This window comes from Xenopus laevis, chromosome 9_10S (genome assembly GCF_017654675.1).
Source record: "Xenopus laevis strain J_2021 chromosome 9_10S, Xenopus_laevis_v10.1, whole genome shotgun sequence".
In the NCBI taxonomy this organism is placed as follows: domain Eukaryota; kingdom Metazoa; phylum Chordata; class Amphibia; order Anura; family Pipidae; genus Xenopus; species Xenopus laevis.
In genome coordinates this window covers 52257578-52275994 of record NC_054388.1, presented here as the reverse complement: position 1 = coordinate 52275994, position 18417 = coordinate 52257578, and the positions used below count along the sequence as shown (strand labels likewise).

Genomic DNA, 18417 nt, shown 5'->3' with positions numbered 1-18417 from the left:
TGCAGAACCAGCGGCTACATCAAAATAATCCTCCAAATAGAATCCCAGTTTATATGTTAAATCTGGCTCCATGATCTTTGTCCCTGCAGCTGGAGTTGGAAACCATAAAGGTAAAAATAAAATCCAAAACTCGACAAGTCAATGACTGCTCAACAGGGAAATAAACAAAGCTGCTTGAGTTCTGCATGGCTGGGAAATAAGGCGAGGGCTCCCGCTGCTGTTCATAAGTATGTTGTTTCCCTGCAGAGCAGTTAGGGACAGTCTGACAATTCCTATCCACAGCAGTAAATGAAGGGAAAATTTCACTGCATACAGTCAATACACTTTTTATAGCTGCTGATTGGTTCCTATCATACAGTGTAGTATGCAGAGTGCCACCAGTTCCCCTGCACAGCCTGGTATAGGAGGCAGCAGCAAGTTTAACAGATGGGCAGTACTACTAGGGTTTTTGCTTACATTTTCAATAAATCAACCCAAAACTCTACATTTTAAGCCCATTCCTTCTATATTTAAAAGAGTATAATGCACTATAAAATCACTGAAGTGCTCAGAAGTGGTATATTTTAATTACCCTTTTCACAAACCCTTTAAGCGGATAAACTGCTCATCCTGAAACAGGACCTGCCTATAGTATCACTGCAATATGAACCTGGATAACCATATGAAATAACCAGAGCCAGGATTAGGCTAGAAAGATTTATTATCAACAATCCCAAAATACATGATCATAACGGTTCAGTTCATCCACGTGACGCACGCATCAGGATTCTGCATGTTCAGTAACAAAACATGGAGATTCAGAAGCAAAACATGAAAGAGGTGGGGCTAAACAGTGGCGATGACAAAGAGGTTTTTTTTTATTTTTACCTTTTTTGTTTCTGTCATGGCAAAAAGCGCAGATTCAAATAACTGGAATTTACAGAGTTGCACCTCAAATGCACAACATATTGTATCCATTCCATATAATTCTGTGCCAGGGGACAAGAGAACTGAATCAGACACCAATTCACTAGTCTGCCCATGGCGGGACTGCAGATGATCAGCGAGCGGCAAATGTTTTTCCCCTGCAAGGAAAACAAACAGGAACATTTAGTTCAGAGGAGCTCAGTGTATTAAGGCCATATTTGGGGTTCATTAAACCCTTGCTGTGCAATTTAGAATGGGCAAATTTATAGCAGACAGGGATATAAAAAGGGTGGTGCACATAGGGGTGACTATCCTGTCACAGCACTTAAGAAGTGTAAGGGGACAGCAAATCAAGATGGCAGATTTAACAATCTAAATTATTTATTGTATTATCTGTTCTTCATATTAGTACTACCCAAACAGAGATCTTTCCTCCTCCTACTACACCCTGTACCCACCAACAGCAAAAAGGATGCATATTATAAGGACAATGGTAAGTTTTGACCATTTAAAGGCACAAGGCTGCAGGCTGAGTTATACAGGGAAAATGGAGTGTTACCCATATATTATAATCGATTATGCACACCCTACTGTCAATTATAAAGATATTAGAAGTCACTGAGAAGATCTGTGACCATATAAAGGCACAAGGCAGCAGGTTACAGTGGACTCCGATTATCACTCATGTATTATAAGGGATTAGATACTCCCTACTGTAAATAATAAGGATATTAGAAGAAACAGAGAGGTTCTGTGATCATATAAAGACACAAGGCTGCAGGCTGAGTTATACAGGGAACTCTGGGTATCACTCATGGATTATAAGGGATAATGTACCCCTGCTGTAAATTATAAGCATATTAGAAGTCACGGAGAGGTTTTTTGACCATATAAAGGCAAAGTTTTGCAGTGTTTTTTAAATGTAAACATTTAAAAAAAAAAAAAGTAAGATTAAATAGGAATGTGTTACCTTCAGACCTGTAACTGTTTTACTACTGCATCTCTTTCTGTGGGTGAAAATGCTTGTATGGGAGCCAAAGTCCAGATTTTTTACAGGCGGTTTTCTTATCTGCTCCATATTGTATGAGCTCTCTTGCATACACTATTCCCCACCCCTTCATTCATGAAGCCAATGTTTTCAGCTCAGATTAGATACTATAACTCTGACTGGATTGCCCCTGAGCAACATCTCACATCAAGACAACGGGGGAAATCTACTGAACCTGCCTCCCATAAAACACCTCCTCTGTTACGGACACATTTTTGTCCTCATTATTTGGAAGACAGGGACCACTGAATTCGTTTTCATGGAATGTACGGTGAAACAACACACTGTAGGCTACCTAATTACTATCCCTATCAGGCTGACAGCTGATTAATACAAGTAACTGGGTGGATATATAACTATTTGCAGGAAACCTATTTTGTGAAAGGCAAATAACACAAATTTTGGGTGCCGACTATGCCTCAGAGGTGTGGCAAATCTGAAGAGGAAAATGACCCCTTTTGTCAAAGAAACAGTGATCAGGGACCCCAGGAAATGCTTCATAATTGTCAAAAGGATATTAAAGAACAAACACACCACATAAGTATCAGTGTATGCAACTAGTGATAGTCAAAGATCCTCTTACACAATTGAAGACAGTAAATTCAGTGGCACAATTATTGGGGGTGCAGTGATCGCACATAAAGTTGCCACCTTTTCTGGAAAAAAATTCCGGCCTTCCCATATATTTACCTTTTTCTCCTATTAATAACATTGGGATCAGCGATCATTTTTACCGGCCGGGCCGGTAAAATACTGGCCAGGTGGCAACCCTAATTGCACCTGGGCCTGCACTACCTTAGGGCCCACCAGAGGCACAATGATTGTTTCTGCAAGTGTGTTTCATGGATAAGAGAAATGCATGGGGGGGGGCAAAGATTGCATGATTGTAGCTTTATTCGTGCCTCAAGCTAAGCGACGTTTCAAGCTTTTCCAGCCCCTTATCCAGCTCGAAACGTTGCTTAGCTTGAGGCACGAATAGAGCTACAATTTTTTTCACCATAATCGGAGTGCTGCTGAAATAATTTATTGTACACTAATAAGACCTGGGCAGACAGAGTCACAGACGGCACCCAACGCTACAAAAAGCGGTGCGAGTGTGTGTGTAGCACTACTTTGTGTTTGTTGGTTAACAAAAATGGCACATACCTCGCTAAATGTGATTATTAGGGAAAAACTGTACAAAATTCTACACAAATAGTATATAATTCTGGCAAAAGAATATTAGTTAAAGGGAAAGGGACCTACAGGTATGTTAACACACAGCTACCCCAGGAAGAGGCAATAGTGAAAGATCAGGGCAAGACTGGGGAGAATTCCCAAAAAGAAGTAGGAAGACTTGGAACTAGAAAAAGACGGAGATTTCCAGAATATTAAACGGATACAAGTGAAAAGCTACAGTGGGGAAGGAGGTCAGGCCAGATTTCTTAAAGCCTTAAAATCTTAAAGAAAGTTTTGAAGTGCAACTGCTCCTTATATTAGGCAATTAGTCTGCATTTATAGTTCATGTGATGTGAGCAATCACTTGGGGAAAGCAGAAGGGACAGTAACTGGTACCACTTAGTGCTACCCCAAAAGCAATTTTTCCCACACTCACGTTATAGTTTTCATTTCTTTCTTCTCTGCGTCTGGGCGGGCGCGATTCAGAACCTTAAGGAAGTCGGATGTTTTCGCCCTCATGCGAGTGTGGATGTATGCCTGGGGAAGAGCGATACAGCACATGAGTTGTAGAGATTGTATACAATTACAGTATGTACTTAAAAGTTTATCAGTCATGGGTGTCTCATTTAAGCTTACTTGTCTCTCACTCTCATAGCTTAAAGAGCACCAAAACGTTACATTTGCAGATGGCTAGAAATATGCCCCATTGTTTATTACAGACCCATAGCCAGGGCCGCCGTTAGAAATCATGGGGCCCTATACAATAAAAATTTTGGGCCCCCCTGGGCCCTGCCCATCCCGGCCCCCAAGCCCCACCCCAGATCCCATCCACTCCACATCACAGTTAAATGACCGCACAAATATCAGCGTTAAAAAAGGTAACCCCCCCACACACACAAGTTATAAAAATGACTGATGGTGGCCCTGCCCATAGCAAATAGTCTGCTCCACAGCAAACAATAAGAACTGTATCAAGCCAGCTTCATGTAGCAGCCACAAATCTATGTGTGAAACAGACCTTAAGTGAAGTCCCTTCAAATTCCAGGAGAAGGGCAGATCCCACACTTACCTTGGAACACTTGATGTGATAGTGCAAGTAATCCCGGAATGTGTGGATAAGATTGATGGTGTTGTCTCGTGCATTGGCACTGGTGTGACGAGGAAAGAGCACTATGGAGGGAATAACACAGGAACAGGTAAGGACATGAAAGAATGAGCCATTTTGTCCTGCTCTTGGCAGCAAACCTACCAAAGGTGATATATCCAATGTTGTCCCCCACCGCTGCATCTGTGTCTTTGAGCTCAAGGGGTGGCTCCCGGTGGCTGAAGAGGACCTGAGGAGCTGTGTGACTGGCACGCCGCCCTTCCTTAAACTCCTGCATAGAAAGGAATCAGTGAGACTGGCAACCACTGTAGAGGGCCTGCACACACTAACAATAAAGCAATATGTGGACCAATAAGATCTCTGATCACAGCAGGGTGAAAACGTTTTAAAATACCTGCAGAGATCAAGCACTGTTCACCCCAACCTGAACAGTGGGAAGGAACAACCCAGGAATAACAAGAGAACTTGAGTCTTGAATTTGGCTAAGTAGAAGTTAAAGGAGAAGGAAAGTCGTTAACCACTCGGGGGTGCCAAATGTTAGGTATCCCCAAGTGAATGTATTTGCTTACCTGAAAACCTGGGCCGGTGTTCCTATCAGCAGAAAACTGCATCGGCCCGGGGTTATACCAGTGAGCACCACAGAGTGATTCTCTTCCGGCTTCTTCTGTCTTCAAATTTCCCGGGGCAGACGCATGTGCAGTAGAATGAAAAAGCCAAATTTTTAGTTAAAGTTCGGCTTTTCACTCTAATGCGCATGCGCAGCTGAGAGAAGCCACAAGAAGCCAGAAAAGAAGCGCTCCGTGGTGCTCACTGGAATAACCACGAGCCAGCGCAGTTTTCTGCTGATAGGAGCACCGGCCCAGAGTTTCAGGTAAGTAAATAGATTCACTTGGGGGTGCATAACATTTGGCACCCCCAAGTAGTTAACGACTTTCCTTCCCCTTTAAATGTTATTACAGCACCATCACCTATAAAGCGCAAAACAATAGCATTTATATAATCAACACACTGACCTGCATGAAAACCTTCCCAATAACCACATCATCGTCATCTTTAAAGACTGTACTGAACACAACTGTCACCCGGTCCTTCTTCGCTTCTACGTACCTGTGAGATAAAAAGGGCAGGAGTTGGTGATACTGACATTACTATTACACATTTAACGGTGTCTCTGTCTTTTCCATTGGTCTTCAAAAGGAATGCTCAAATAAAAATGTGAATTGTGGACAACCCATTGCACTTACATGGTTTCATCTTCCCTATAGTGGATTACAGCTCTCTTCTCTCCTTCTTTTCCCTCCTCCTGGAACTTGAAGTATTTCTCAAACACGGAGGCGAAGCAGTTGCGCTTCAGCATGCCGGCCTGGTGGATGACGGAATCCTTGTTGGAAGGCAGAGCCTCCAGGTCATAAAGCAAAGAAACGTTATAACCTGCAGAGAGAAAAGGCTGATTCATAAATGCATGGTAAGAACGACAATTACAGAATTGTATCAGTCTGTACAGTAAATAGTGGGGTCTGTTTGCTTTAGGGCTGCCCAAGAATAGAATCCCTAGTGGGATTAACATTTGTATCTGTAAATCTGCCAAAATGTATGACTTCTCCACTACATTCAATGATCACATTCCCAGTGACTTCTTATTGAGTTCATCCTTACATCGTAATGTATGAGATATACCCTCGCAAGAGACAACCATAGGTGCTACATTTGCCTACCACTGACCTGTTTGTACATGAATTTAGGACAATGACAAACAGGGTGATATCAATAACGTATGTCGGCGTGCTATGGAGGAGTGAAAGAAAGTTGCCTGTCGGATATGCTGAGGTGCTGCGAGTAACGCTAATTCTCCCCTTTCTGCAAACCCGATTGGCTAACGCAATACTGAGGCTTCTAGATGAATGCGGATCCGGAGGAGCGATGATGTATAACCCTTAATACTGCACATTTCACTATGGGGAAATATCCCCTTTAAGGAAACAAGACGCGGATTTAAGTTTGACCCATATCACAATGGGGCTATGCGGCAAGCTTGAATGAATGCGACCACACTCAGTAGGGGATTTATAGCATGTGGATTCGGCAATGTGATTAGCATCCCACTGACTTTGGATCTAAATCACGGACACACAATTATCGCCCAAGGCAAAATTAACTTTGCAATACTGCAGCTCCCAACCTTGGGCTTGTGGCCATTAGTCAAGGAAGTTTTTGAAATAACGACTTAAATCAGCACTGGGCACTTTATAACCTCTCCTTTCTATTTTTATTTTTAACAGAAACTTTTCTACAATCAATTTTTTGATACTGGACTGTTTTCATGATTCATCAAAATGAATTTCTTTTTATTGGATGGTCTAATGAACTATTTACATCTAACGCGGTCTAATCAATTCATTATATGAAATGCTATAATTAATGATTCACTGTGCATGGAAGCAATTGAATTAGCGTGAAGCGTATTTATTAACTTAAAATGTGGTTCAATAAATGAATTAATTTTATACATAAAATACTAGAATTAATTTCTGAATATGCATATCTTAAATTAAAATCATTTGCAGCATATGGATTAACTTAAAATAATACATCAATTGTTATTAATAATGAATTGACTTTGGGTTTGGTAAAGGTGATTAACAGAAATTAATTGGTTGAATAAAATGTAATGACATTTTTTTTTAAAATTATCTACTGAGAGCAAATTGAGACTTTTTTCATTTATAAAAAAAAGAGTATTAGAGTGGCATGAATTTCTTAAATAACTTGCACAACAGTTTTATTCATGCTGCATTTATATAAAGATGTACTGGATCCACTATTTGAGGATTCAGCTGAATCTTTTGTGAAAGATTTGTCCAAATTCCGAACCCAATCCCAATTTGCAGATGTAAATTAGGGAAATGTGGAGGAAAGAAGCATACACGTAGCACAATGCTAACATTTTTTTTACATCCTTGTTTGTGTGATGAAAAGTCACGTGATTTGGATTCAGTTCGGCCAGGCACTTGCATTCGGCAAATTTAAGGAATTCGAAGAATACAATAGTTTAAGGGGGGCCACACTTACCGGACTCGGGGGCCACAAGAAAATTCCCATAAACATTCTTCAAAACCTGTAAAGAGATGAAGAGAAAAAAAATTATAAACCTTAGCCAGAGCATTTGGAAACATCACTTTATTCAAGATTTCAGCTAAACCACAAAGTAATCGTATCCACAGCTGCTATTTTGTTATAGGGAAACTATCCATAAACATTTACACTAAATTGTCATTAAAGATTGTCATGTTTGCTCAGGATCTGGGCATGTACATCAGTGACAAGATACATCAGCAGACGAGAAACTGAAAAGAGGACATGCATGGCTACAGCCTGTTCAGCCCAGTGGCTTATTGGAGGATCAGTCAATATATGGCTACTATGACTCTTTTCCTGATGGAATATTTTAAGTTATTTTTTGTTCATTTACAACCCACAGCAGCATATGGTTCAGTGGCTACTACTTCTGCCTTGCAGCACTGGGTTCCTGAGTTCAGTTCTAGCCAGGGCACTATCTGAAAGGATTTTTTTCATGTTCTCTCTGTGTCTGGGTTGCTTTTTTCTCAGCATTCTTTTCACACACTTCAGGATATGCAATAATATATTGGAGCTGCTTGAGGCTGATGTAAACAGTTCCCCCTGCCCCCAACTCATGATAACACACTAGTGATTTTAATATTCACTCTGATGCAACATGGCGGGCAAAACACTCAATATTACATGCACTGTAGTTGCTATGAACCAGAAGACTGCTCCAACTGCACATGCACCAATAAGGCACTCACATCCCAGAGACATCCGAAGAGCCGTATGATGGCACCCACGAGCTCCGCTGCGCTTAATTTACTCTTAAAGGAGAGTATAGGATTAGGGGCATTTATAGATGTTATCACCTATGTGGGGGGAGAGCAGGGAGGGGCGACTATGTAGGGTACTGGGTAGGGGTTTCTATTTGTGGGGGGGGGGTTGAGTTCTCCTTTAAGGCAAGCCAACCCACCAACCATCTAAAAATATAGCCTTTTAATCCGAATAAGGTTAAGATTAGAATACAGATTATGCACACCATACTCAAAAGAACTCTCTACCTCTTTAAGACACAATCTCCACTCAGTTATAAATCAGTTTTCCCTCATTTTTAATCTGGATATTTCCAGGTCACTAGATGTAGGACCATGTCACAAAAACAGCTCAGCTAGACAGGGACTCCAGTAGATCTCTGCACACGTGTGTGTATAGAAGTGCCCATGCCAGAGAAGGCCGTTATCGTGTGAGCAGTGGAGCTGGGTTGGGGTAATGTAAGGTTCCAGAGAACATTCCTGCGGTGTTGGTGTTTATGCTGAGCAGAATGGGATGATAATGTGATGCAGGCAAGCACAGTAACTCAGGATGTCTGACACACTTCCTGCTCTCACACCACATTGCTGTGTAAGCAGCCGGCAATAGAGAAGCCTCTTTGTTTTCTTCCATAAAAGGCCCTACACCCCCCCCCCACCAACACATCCACTAATAAAACGCAGAGGAAACACCCTCAGTGCAATACACCTCAGTCTTATACAAACCTAAGCAGAAGTAAATGTAACACAGTTAGGCCCTAGCCTTTAGCAAAGCAACAAACAAGTCTGAAGTGTAGTTATAACATCCCCTCCTGTGTATGCGATTCTTATAATCCTACATATAACGGTGGTGAAGCGCCAACTCTGCTGCACAGCAGATAAGAGCGTGGACATACTGGTTACCCATAAAAATCGAATATACGTCACCAGAATGAGACAATAACCAGTATGGGCATATTTAGGGTTGGCACCATTTAACTAAATTTTCTCCGGCCAGTGGTGGGCGCGGGAACAAAAGGGGTGGGCCGTAATGACAAAGGGGGCGGATCATGGCATCAAAGGGGGTGGAGCCACGGCACGATGGACTGAAGGCAGCAAAAAGAGTATGTTTTGATCAGATTGGGGGCCGGCCAAGGGCCTTTTTTAGTGGTATTACAAATTTGCCAGCAGTTACATTGCCGATAAATTTGTAATACTGGCCCTGGCCTTGGCAGGTGTTTTACTAGTCTGGCCAGTAAAAATGATGGCCGACCCCAATGTTATTAATAGGGAAAAAAAGATAGATATATAGGAAGGCCGGTATTTTTTTCTAGAAAAGGTGGCAACGCTATGTACAACTGTTACGATTTCAGAATGCCAGCTTTTGAACAAAGGATCAGGCCATTGGTAGGAACTTATCTATCCAGATGGAGGCAGGTATGGCCCGTGGGCAATTTGTTGCACCTCAGGTGATGTTGATCTTAAAGGGTTGTTCACCTTCCAAACACTTTTCTCAGTTCAGCTGTTTTCAGATAGTTCCCCAGAAATAAAGACTTTTTTCAATTGTTTTATTTTTTAACGTTTTTCCAAAATCTTAGTTTAAAGTTGAATGTTCTGGTGGGAGTTTCACTCTCGCAGCTCAATAATTCAGGTGCGGATTTTAAACGGTTACAATTTTGCAACATTTAGTTGATACATTTCTCAGCAGCATCTCTGGAGTATTAGTAACTATTGTATCAAATCTAACAGCTGCCTGTAATGAAACCCAGAGATTCGGCTCAGCAGCGACAAAGATAAGAAATGTATCAACTAAAGGTATCAATTTAGAACAGTTTACAGGGTCGGCGACCCCCCCCCCGAGCTGCTTTAGAAGGTGAAAGGACACTTTACACTTCAATATTAGAAAAACTGGGACACATAGAAAATAAAAAGTAATTGGAAAAAGTAATTATTTCTGGTTATCTATCGGAAAACATCTAGGTGTTTTAAGGTGAACAACCCCTTTAAGCACTCTTAACCATCTTTACTCTCAGGGAGATGCAGAGAGTTGTTTGAAGTTTGAACTATACCCTCAAAATGAATACTTAAGCAACAGATAGTTTACATCATATTAAAGCGGTGCTTTTTCAGTATGTAAATAAATGGCCATTGGTCCTCATTATTTAGTTTCTATAGTTTTTTAATTACAGTTATGGGATCTGCTATCCGGAAATCCATTATCCAGAAAGCCCCGAATTATGAAAGGCTGTCTCTAATAGGCTTCATTTTATCCAAAATAATCCAAATTTTTAAAAACAATTTTCTTTTTTCTCAATAATAATAATAATAATAATAATAATAATAATAATAATAATAATAATAAAACAGTACCTTGTACTTGTTCTAAACTAATATATAATGAATCCTTATTGGAAGAAGAACCTGTCTAATAGGTTTATTTAATGTTTACATGATTTTCTAGTAGACTTAGGGTCAGGGCACACAGGCAGATTCGGGGAGATTAATCGCCTGGTGACAAATCTCCTCTTCTTCAGGGCGACTAATCTCCCCGAACTGCCTCCCCGCCAGCTAAAATGTAAATTGCCGGCGGGATGGCACTCGGATCAATTCATTTTCCAAAGTAGTCTGAAGTTTCCACGTGAGGCATCTTCAGAAAATGAATCGATCCGAGTGCCACCCCCCCTGCGATTTACATTTTAGCCAGTGGGAAGGCAGTTTGGGGTGATTAGTCACCCCGAAGAAGAGGAGATTTGTCACCGGGCTATTCATCTCCCCAAATCTGCCTGTGTGCCCTGACCCTAAAGGTATTGAGATATAAATTAGGGAAAGATCTGTTATCTGGAAAACCTCAGTTGGAGAGCATATTAACCGGCCATTATATATAAATTTTCAGCCCTCCCAGTTACACCCCCGCCACTGTCAAAACTAGGTACCTTTAGACTCCATTCCCAGGATATGTACGTATAACTTTATTTGTAAAGTGCAGTAAGGACCCACAAAGCAGTACAATATATAAAACTACACACAGGGAGGATAAGTAACATTGTAAATACAATATATACACAAAGTACACAGAGCTTATATAAGGACACAGAGCTTAAATGCCATGTGGTAAGAGAGACGGTAGGTAGAAGGTTCCTGCCCTGTAGAGCTTATAACCTAAGTGAGTAGAAAACATACAGGCACAATTTGGAGGGGAAAAGTGCACAAGGTAAGGCATTGTCTCTTAAATGCCAGGACAAGCTTAAAGTTCAAGTGCTCGAAAAGGGAGAATCTTAATTTTTTTCTTGAAGAGACTGAGAGAAAGAGCTCCTTACTGAGTAATTCAGGGATGGAATCCCAAAGGTAAGGTGGAGCAAGAAAGGTTTAAGATGAGAGGTGGCAGCAGATGTGGATGGTGTGAAAAGACGGAGTAGCTGAGAGTTGTGTAGGAGACAGCCAGGAAGTACACTGAGACAAGTGAAGAAATGTAGTGAGGAGCAGAGTTCCAAAAAATGTAACAGGTTTCCTACCTCAGGTACTAGGCATATGGATAGATTTGCTCACCTCATCAGCTCCATGCTCCTGTAGCTCTTTGTAGAATTTGAGGGAAATACTGATCATGACTTTTGCTTTGTCTCCATTTGGGTTGGACACATGATACAGGACACCATCAAAATCTGTAAAACAAGGTAAATTAAGGTTACTTAAGCAAGTACTATCAAAACCATGGCCCTAAAACCAGCAGTGCAAAAATGATAGTGATTTAAATTTTAGCCGGCGGGAAGACAGTTCAGGGAGATTAGTCGCCACGTAGAAGAGGGGATTTGTCACCAGACGACTAATCTCCTCGAATCTGCCTGTGTGCCCTGACCCTAAAGCAGTGGTCTCCAGCCAGTGTCTTATGAGGAACATGTTGCTCACCATACCCTTTTGATGTTGTTTCCAGTGTACTCAAAGTAGGTGCTTATAAATCTTTGGCTTGGAGAAAAGTTTTGGAAGCATAGAGTGGGGATTCCTGCCTTAACAGAACAGTAATATCAAAACATGAAAGTTATACGGACACTAAAAATTCTCTTTTCAAACTATTAATCTACCGTACATTAAAAGTTACCTATACGTCATGTTGACCTTTTTTGCTGACTGTTCTGCTTTTGTAAGTATTTGTTACTTGAAGTTCCTAAACCTGACTGTTTTGCCAACCTGACTCTCCCTTCTCAACCTGTCAAGAGTTTCTAATGCAAACCGACTACTGCTGCACAAATATGGCAGCCCCCTCATAAAGAAAAGAAATGGGAAAAAGAAAGGTAATGTAAAAGCGTCAGGCAAATACTTTTATGGCAACATTATAAATAGCATTCAAAGATAATGTTATGATGGATATGAAAAAGGTTATTTTCTGAGTATCTCTTTAAATGCAACAAAAGTAGTAACAGTACATATTTTAATTACTTTAAAACATGTTCTGTTCCTTTAACAGAGTGATGTAGTATATATATGTTCTAAAAGATTGACATCTCTTAATGCTAGGTAGGTGGGAGCTGTCATATGGTCACTGCACAGTACGGTATGAGGGCAGAACATAGCTTCTCTCTCATACTGGGAGTTGGCATTGAAGGGGAAATTATCTCCTTTGGCTGATATGTACAGTCAGTTAATGATAGAGCAAAAGGCAAGTGCTCTCATGTGGCACACAGATGTGCTTCAGCTAGCTGGGCAAAGGCTGGTATTTGGAAATCAACATACTGCCACTGTATAAAGAATCCTAATTGTCTACAAAAAATGTAAACAATTGGGAGATGGTGCGCATTGGGAGTCAGGGACCCCGGGAACCATTTAAAGGAGAAGGAAAGCTCCAAGACAGTTTATTGCCAGCAGATTAGCCACAATAGTGCAAACTAGAACGCTATATTTATTCTGCAGAATGATTTACCATACCTGAGTAAACCGCTCTAGACACTGTCTCTGTTTGTTTAGGATAGAAGCTGCCATATAACCTTGGTGTCACATCACTTCTTGCCTGAGTCTCTCCCTGCTCACTTACAGCTCTGAGCTCAGATTACAGCACGGATGGAAGGAGGGAGGGGGAGAGGAGTATACTGAGCATGCTCAAGCCCTGCCCTGGAGGTTTAAACTGAAAACAGGAAGTCTGATACAGAAGCCCATGTGTACACAATAGAAGGAAAGAAATGCAGTGTTTCTGTTGACAGAGGACTCAGAGCAGCATTACTTTGAGGGTTTACTGGTGTATTTATATAGACCTTTCTGATAAAGCTTACTTAATTTTAGCCTTTCCTTCTCCTTTAACAGGGACCTGCACCAGTGTCACTGGCTACATAATACTAAGTTCAAATAGTAATGCCATATTGACACATTCCAAGAACCCAGATACACATTAGATCAGTAGAAAATAATGGAGTTCAGAAATGGATTTACCTGCAAAAGTCACTTCCACCACCTCCGGCTTGTTCCTGTAGAACAAACAAACAGACATGAGATTAATAAACCCACAGGCAGGACAAAGCATAGGGAATCAGTGCAATTATGTTTAAATGTATTGTCACAAGAAAACAAGTTTATTAGAAAACACATAATTTAAGAGCACTCCTCCAGCATTGGAATCTGCTTTTGAAAAGAGCAAACACATTATTTTATATTTAATTTTGAAACAGGACATGAGGCTGCCCTTTTTTCGTTCCCAATTGTGCACATCCATGTTATTTGTGCTCTGATAAATTTCAGTCACTTTTTACTGCTGCACTGCAAGCTGTGATTAAAAAAAAAAAAGTAGAATGCTCTAATGTGCATTTTTGGGATGAGAACAGACTGTACTTGTGGGGTCATGCAGCATTAGTTAACAATAGGAAGTACCAGCTTAAATACCCTGTACCATAACTTCCCCATGTGCCATTAGCCTGCATTAGCATGTAAAGTAAATGATATATAAGTATGGGACCGGTTATCAAGAATGCTTGGGACCTAGGGTTTTCCGGATAAGGGATCTTTCCGTAATTTGGATCTCCATACCTTAAGTTCACTAGAAAATCATGTAAACATTAAACCCAATAGGCTAATTTTGCGTCCAATAAGTATTAATTAAATTTTAGCTGGGATCAAGTACAAGGTACTGTTTTATTATTACAGAGAACATTTTGAATTATTTAATTATAATGGAGTCTACGGGAGACAACCTTTCCTCAATTCAGAGCTTTTATGATAACGGATTTCTGGATAACAGATCCTGTATCTGTATTGTTTTCAGTATACACTATATATAATGGTACAGTGACTTCCAAGAACAATGATCTGAGATCCTACAGTCTAAAGAGACAGGGCGAATTGTAGTGGCAAATACATTACATAGTGAGCGGAAATGGCTCCTGATATGAGAGACTCCCTTAGCCTTCCAAAAAGTAGGTTAAACAGAATGGTGAAAAGGGTTTCAACAATGTGTAGATCAAAATGAATTCAGAAAGTTAGTATTGTTAAAAATACTTTCATGTGACATATTTGCAACTAGCACCCAATCAGGAGAAATATAAGAAAAACCAAGTCTTGTTAGTAACTCGGGAGACAGCACTGAATCAGAGAAAACAAACGATATAATTAATTACAGGTATGGGAACCATTATCCGGAAACCTGTTATCCAGAAAGTTCCGAATTACCGAAAGGCCTTCTCCCATAGACTCCATTATAATAAACGAATTCAAATTTTTAAAAACTAATTTCTTTTTTTCTATAGTAATAAAAAAGTAGCTTGTACTTGATCTAAACAAAGATATAATTAAATGCTTATTGGAAGCAAAACCAGCCTATTGGGTTTATTTAATGTTTACATGATTTTCTAGAAGTCTTAAGGTGTGAAGATCCAAAATACAGAAAGGCCCGTTATCCGGAAAGCACCAGGTCCCGAGCATTCTGGATAATAGGTCTCATGCCTGTATTTGCAATGTACACAGTGTAGTTTAGAAATAAACAAAAAAACACCATCACTGACTGTTCTAAGCCTTTGCTAAAAATTATCTTTACACTAACGTTTCTGCAAGTGTTTTTAGTAAAAAATGTTTGCTTTTGTAAAGACAAGATTTCTGGTGATTTTAATAGAGTAAGCTCTAATACATCTTCTAGGCAAAAGGACCCCCCTATAAGATACATTGGATCAATCATCTGACACCCAACTCCTGAATAAAGACAGGATGAGGAGAAAGATTCTAAGAGGGGGATAGTGAAGATAAACTTGATTATTTCAGAAACGGTACAGAATTGTTAATTGATTGTATTTAGAAAGTTTCTGGTTTCAGTATGCTGAAGCTAATATTACATTTTAATTGCAATAGTTCCCCTTTAAATGCCATTACTTCTGGGTTACGCAGCTGGTTGGAGGTGCAGTAAAAATTATTGGAGATCAGGTATTGGGTCTGTGCTGATAAAGCAAATCTCTAAACCCTAACACATAAACCGAGATTTTACTACCTCATTTGACCATCAAATGTCCAATCCAAACAAGTATTAGGCAAAAAGGTCAAAATCATTCCCTGGTTTCTAAGAGGGCAATGATCGGATCAGGAGGAAAGGGGAGTGTCTTCATTTTGGGCCCATGCACAGGCAACTGCCTGTGTATAGATGCTGTATGTCTATGGAGAATCACTCATAATTAGGACATTATAGGCTGCAATGACAGAAATATTTGTAACTGACATAAGTAATCAGCAAGCCTCCAGTCTGGTACACCCCTCCCCAAACAAAGGCAATTTACTGGTTAGCAGTATAGCTGGGCTTGTCCCAGCATGCACTGCAACTCTAACAATTCTTTATTGATAGGACCTGCTAGTACAGGCGCGGAGATGCACCCAAGATGAGGAAGTTTATCCCCGCCCCCCCTTTTATGGCAAGTCGTGTAAATGTCCAGAATTCTGTGGGCGGGGCCACGCTGATAGCAGATATACATAGCGCGAGAGAGAGCGCGAAGGGGGAATGAATCATATCTCAGCTCTGTATTCTCACATCTCTGACCTCAGTGCAGACTGTGGAGTGTGATGTTACCACATCCTACAGCCTCGTACCTGCAGTTGGGGTGGAGGAGGGCACTTGGATGTGACTGCACAGGAGCTGGCCTGCAGCAAGAATGCATAAAGTTTCATTTTAACAGGCACCCCCGCCCATCCTCGCCCCGAGGGGCCACTTTAAATAATTCCACAGCAGAGAGAGGGGAACTCCTCAAGTCAGAAAAAAAATGATATATGTTTGAATGTAAACGTATCAATATTCTGCAACTTTTTAGCACTGATATCTATAGCAGAGTTGCTCAGTCTGCACCTGGCCCAGGCCTTTGGGCGATATATAATATTAAAGGGGTTGTTCACCTTGGAGATAACTTTAAGTATGATGTAGAGAGGGATATGCTGAGACAACTTGCAGTTGGTTTTCATTTTTTATTTTTTGTGGTCTTTGAGTTATTTAGCTTTTTATTCAGCAGCTCTTCACTTTACATTTTAGGCAATCTGCAATTTGAATAAAAGACTGGAATATGAATAGGAGCGAACCTTACTAGAAAGATGAGAAATAGATATTAGCAATAACAATACATTTGTACTCTTACAGAGCATTTGCTTTTTAGATGGGTCAGCGATGCCCACTTGAAAGCTGGAAAGAGTGAGACGAAAAAGGCAAATAATTATAAAACTATAAAAAATAAATAATGAAAACCAATTGAAAAGTTTCTTAGAATTGGCCATTCACATAACATAACATAGCAGCTGGAGGGCCACATATAGTAATAGTTCTATAGGTGGGGGACTAATAAACCCACCCTCACTTATACGCAAGCTGTGCGCACTAAATGGGAGGTCATTTTCATAGACTTACTGAAAACAGAGTGTGTGTGTGTGTTTAATTGCAGTAGTGAAAAGCACAATGTACAACCCCTGCAGCCCTTTTCTACCCCCTGCCCTCCTAAATACCACAATGTCACCTTCCTTGCACCCCATAATTCCTTATTACCCCAGACCTCCTTCCTATTCTTTATCCTCTAGAACAGCAAGCAATCGCCCCTCTTTCAACCAAGATCCATCCCCTGTGCCCCTATCCTCACACTATAAACCTGCCCCCCCAAACCCCACATTGTTCCCAAGAACCACTTCCCTATTACACTAACCTGGTCTCCTTATTCACCCTGCCCCAAGCATATTTTCCTGAAGCCAATAAATATTAAATGTTGCCCCCTTACACCCCAGCCTAAAATATACCCCACATTTATACCCCCAGCCAGGGGCATAACTAGAGAGGAAGCAGACCCTGCGGCTGCAGGGGGGGGGTGTAGGAGCCCCATGAGGCCCTAATTCATATAAAATCTCAATAAGTAATGATAAAACTAGTCAACCTGTAGACATTTTGGGGGCCTGAAAAATAATTTTCTGTGGGGCCCAGTAATATCTAGTTACACCACTGCCCCCAGCCTTATACCACTGCACCTCCTGTCCTGCTTTCCTTTAGCAGATCCCATTGTATCCTGTTGCCCCCTGCCAACCCCTCTTATCCCCATTACCGGTATGTACCCCTAGCTTTAATCCTCTCCCACTGGATAACTAGAGGTCAGTGGCTCGTGTTTATATAAGGGCCCCTAAACACTAGGAATCAGGTATAGACATCATTATAAACTTCTTGTCTATCAATTTGTGCTCCCAATGCCTGGATCCTCTGTTCTACCCACAACCTGACCCCAAATAACCCCACCTCCCCATTTACTGTCCCAAACCCCCTGTATCCTAACCCACCCTTACCTTAACCCGCTTACCCACACCCTAAACCTCTCCCCAAACCCCGGCTCCTCCGCCCTCCTGCACTCACCCGGCCGCCGCATTCTCAAACTTAAGAGTGAGGATCTCCTCAATAATCCGGTTATTAACCTCCAGAAGGATCATGGCGGCTCCAGGCGGGGGACAGCAGGAAAGAATCGGATAGGTATCTCAGTGTCAGTGTGTGACAGGCCGCCGCTCCCTGCCCAGAAACACTTCCCTATTCCCTTATAGAAATATGGCGACACCCACAGCAGTTTCCTCCGTACACAAACATGGCAACCTCATTTGCACAAGCAAGTCCGCCCACTCCTCCCCAGGATGCGCTTCATTCCGTACACTAATATGGCCGTTACTATTCTGCTCGTAAAGGGAGTAATTTATGACGGCCCACTAGTCCGTACAGCAACATGGCCGCCCTCTGCGTCGATTAATCACACTGGGACTGAAATTACACTAACTAACGGCCGGGCCATCTCACTCTTGCAGATACAGCGTTATGACTGCGCTGTGCTGGCAATGGGTCGGAGTTATGGCATAAAAGCAGCAAAATTTACAGGTCTAGTTGACCAATT

The 18417-nt window shown here is 41.2% G+C and overlaps 1 protein-coding gene across 1 annotated transcript; it reads right to left on the bottom strand.

Annotated features, from left to right (window-relative positions):
* Window positions 1-682: 682 nt before the first annotated feature.
* Window positions 683-18061, bottom strand: arpc2.S (actin related protein 2/3 complex subunit 2 S homeolog). The gene is given in 10 exon segments (NM_001091573.1): window positions 683-1064; window positions 3549-3649; window positions 4182-4282; window positions 4362-4488; window positions 5231-5324; window positions 5462-5648; window positions 7287-7332; window positions 11615-11727; window positions 13484-13518; window positions 17895-18061. Coding segments are annotated over 10 exon segments (903 nt in total). The 5' UTR covers window positions 17969-18061; the 3' UTR covers window positions 683-1039.
* Between the last annotated feature and the right edge of the window lie 356 nt (window positions 18062-18417).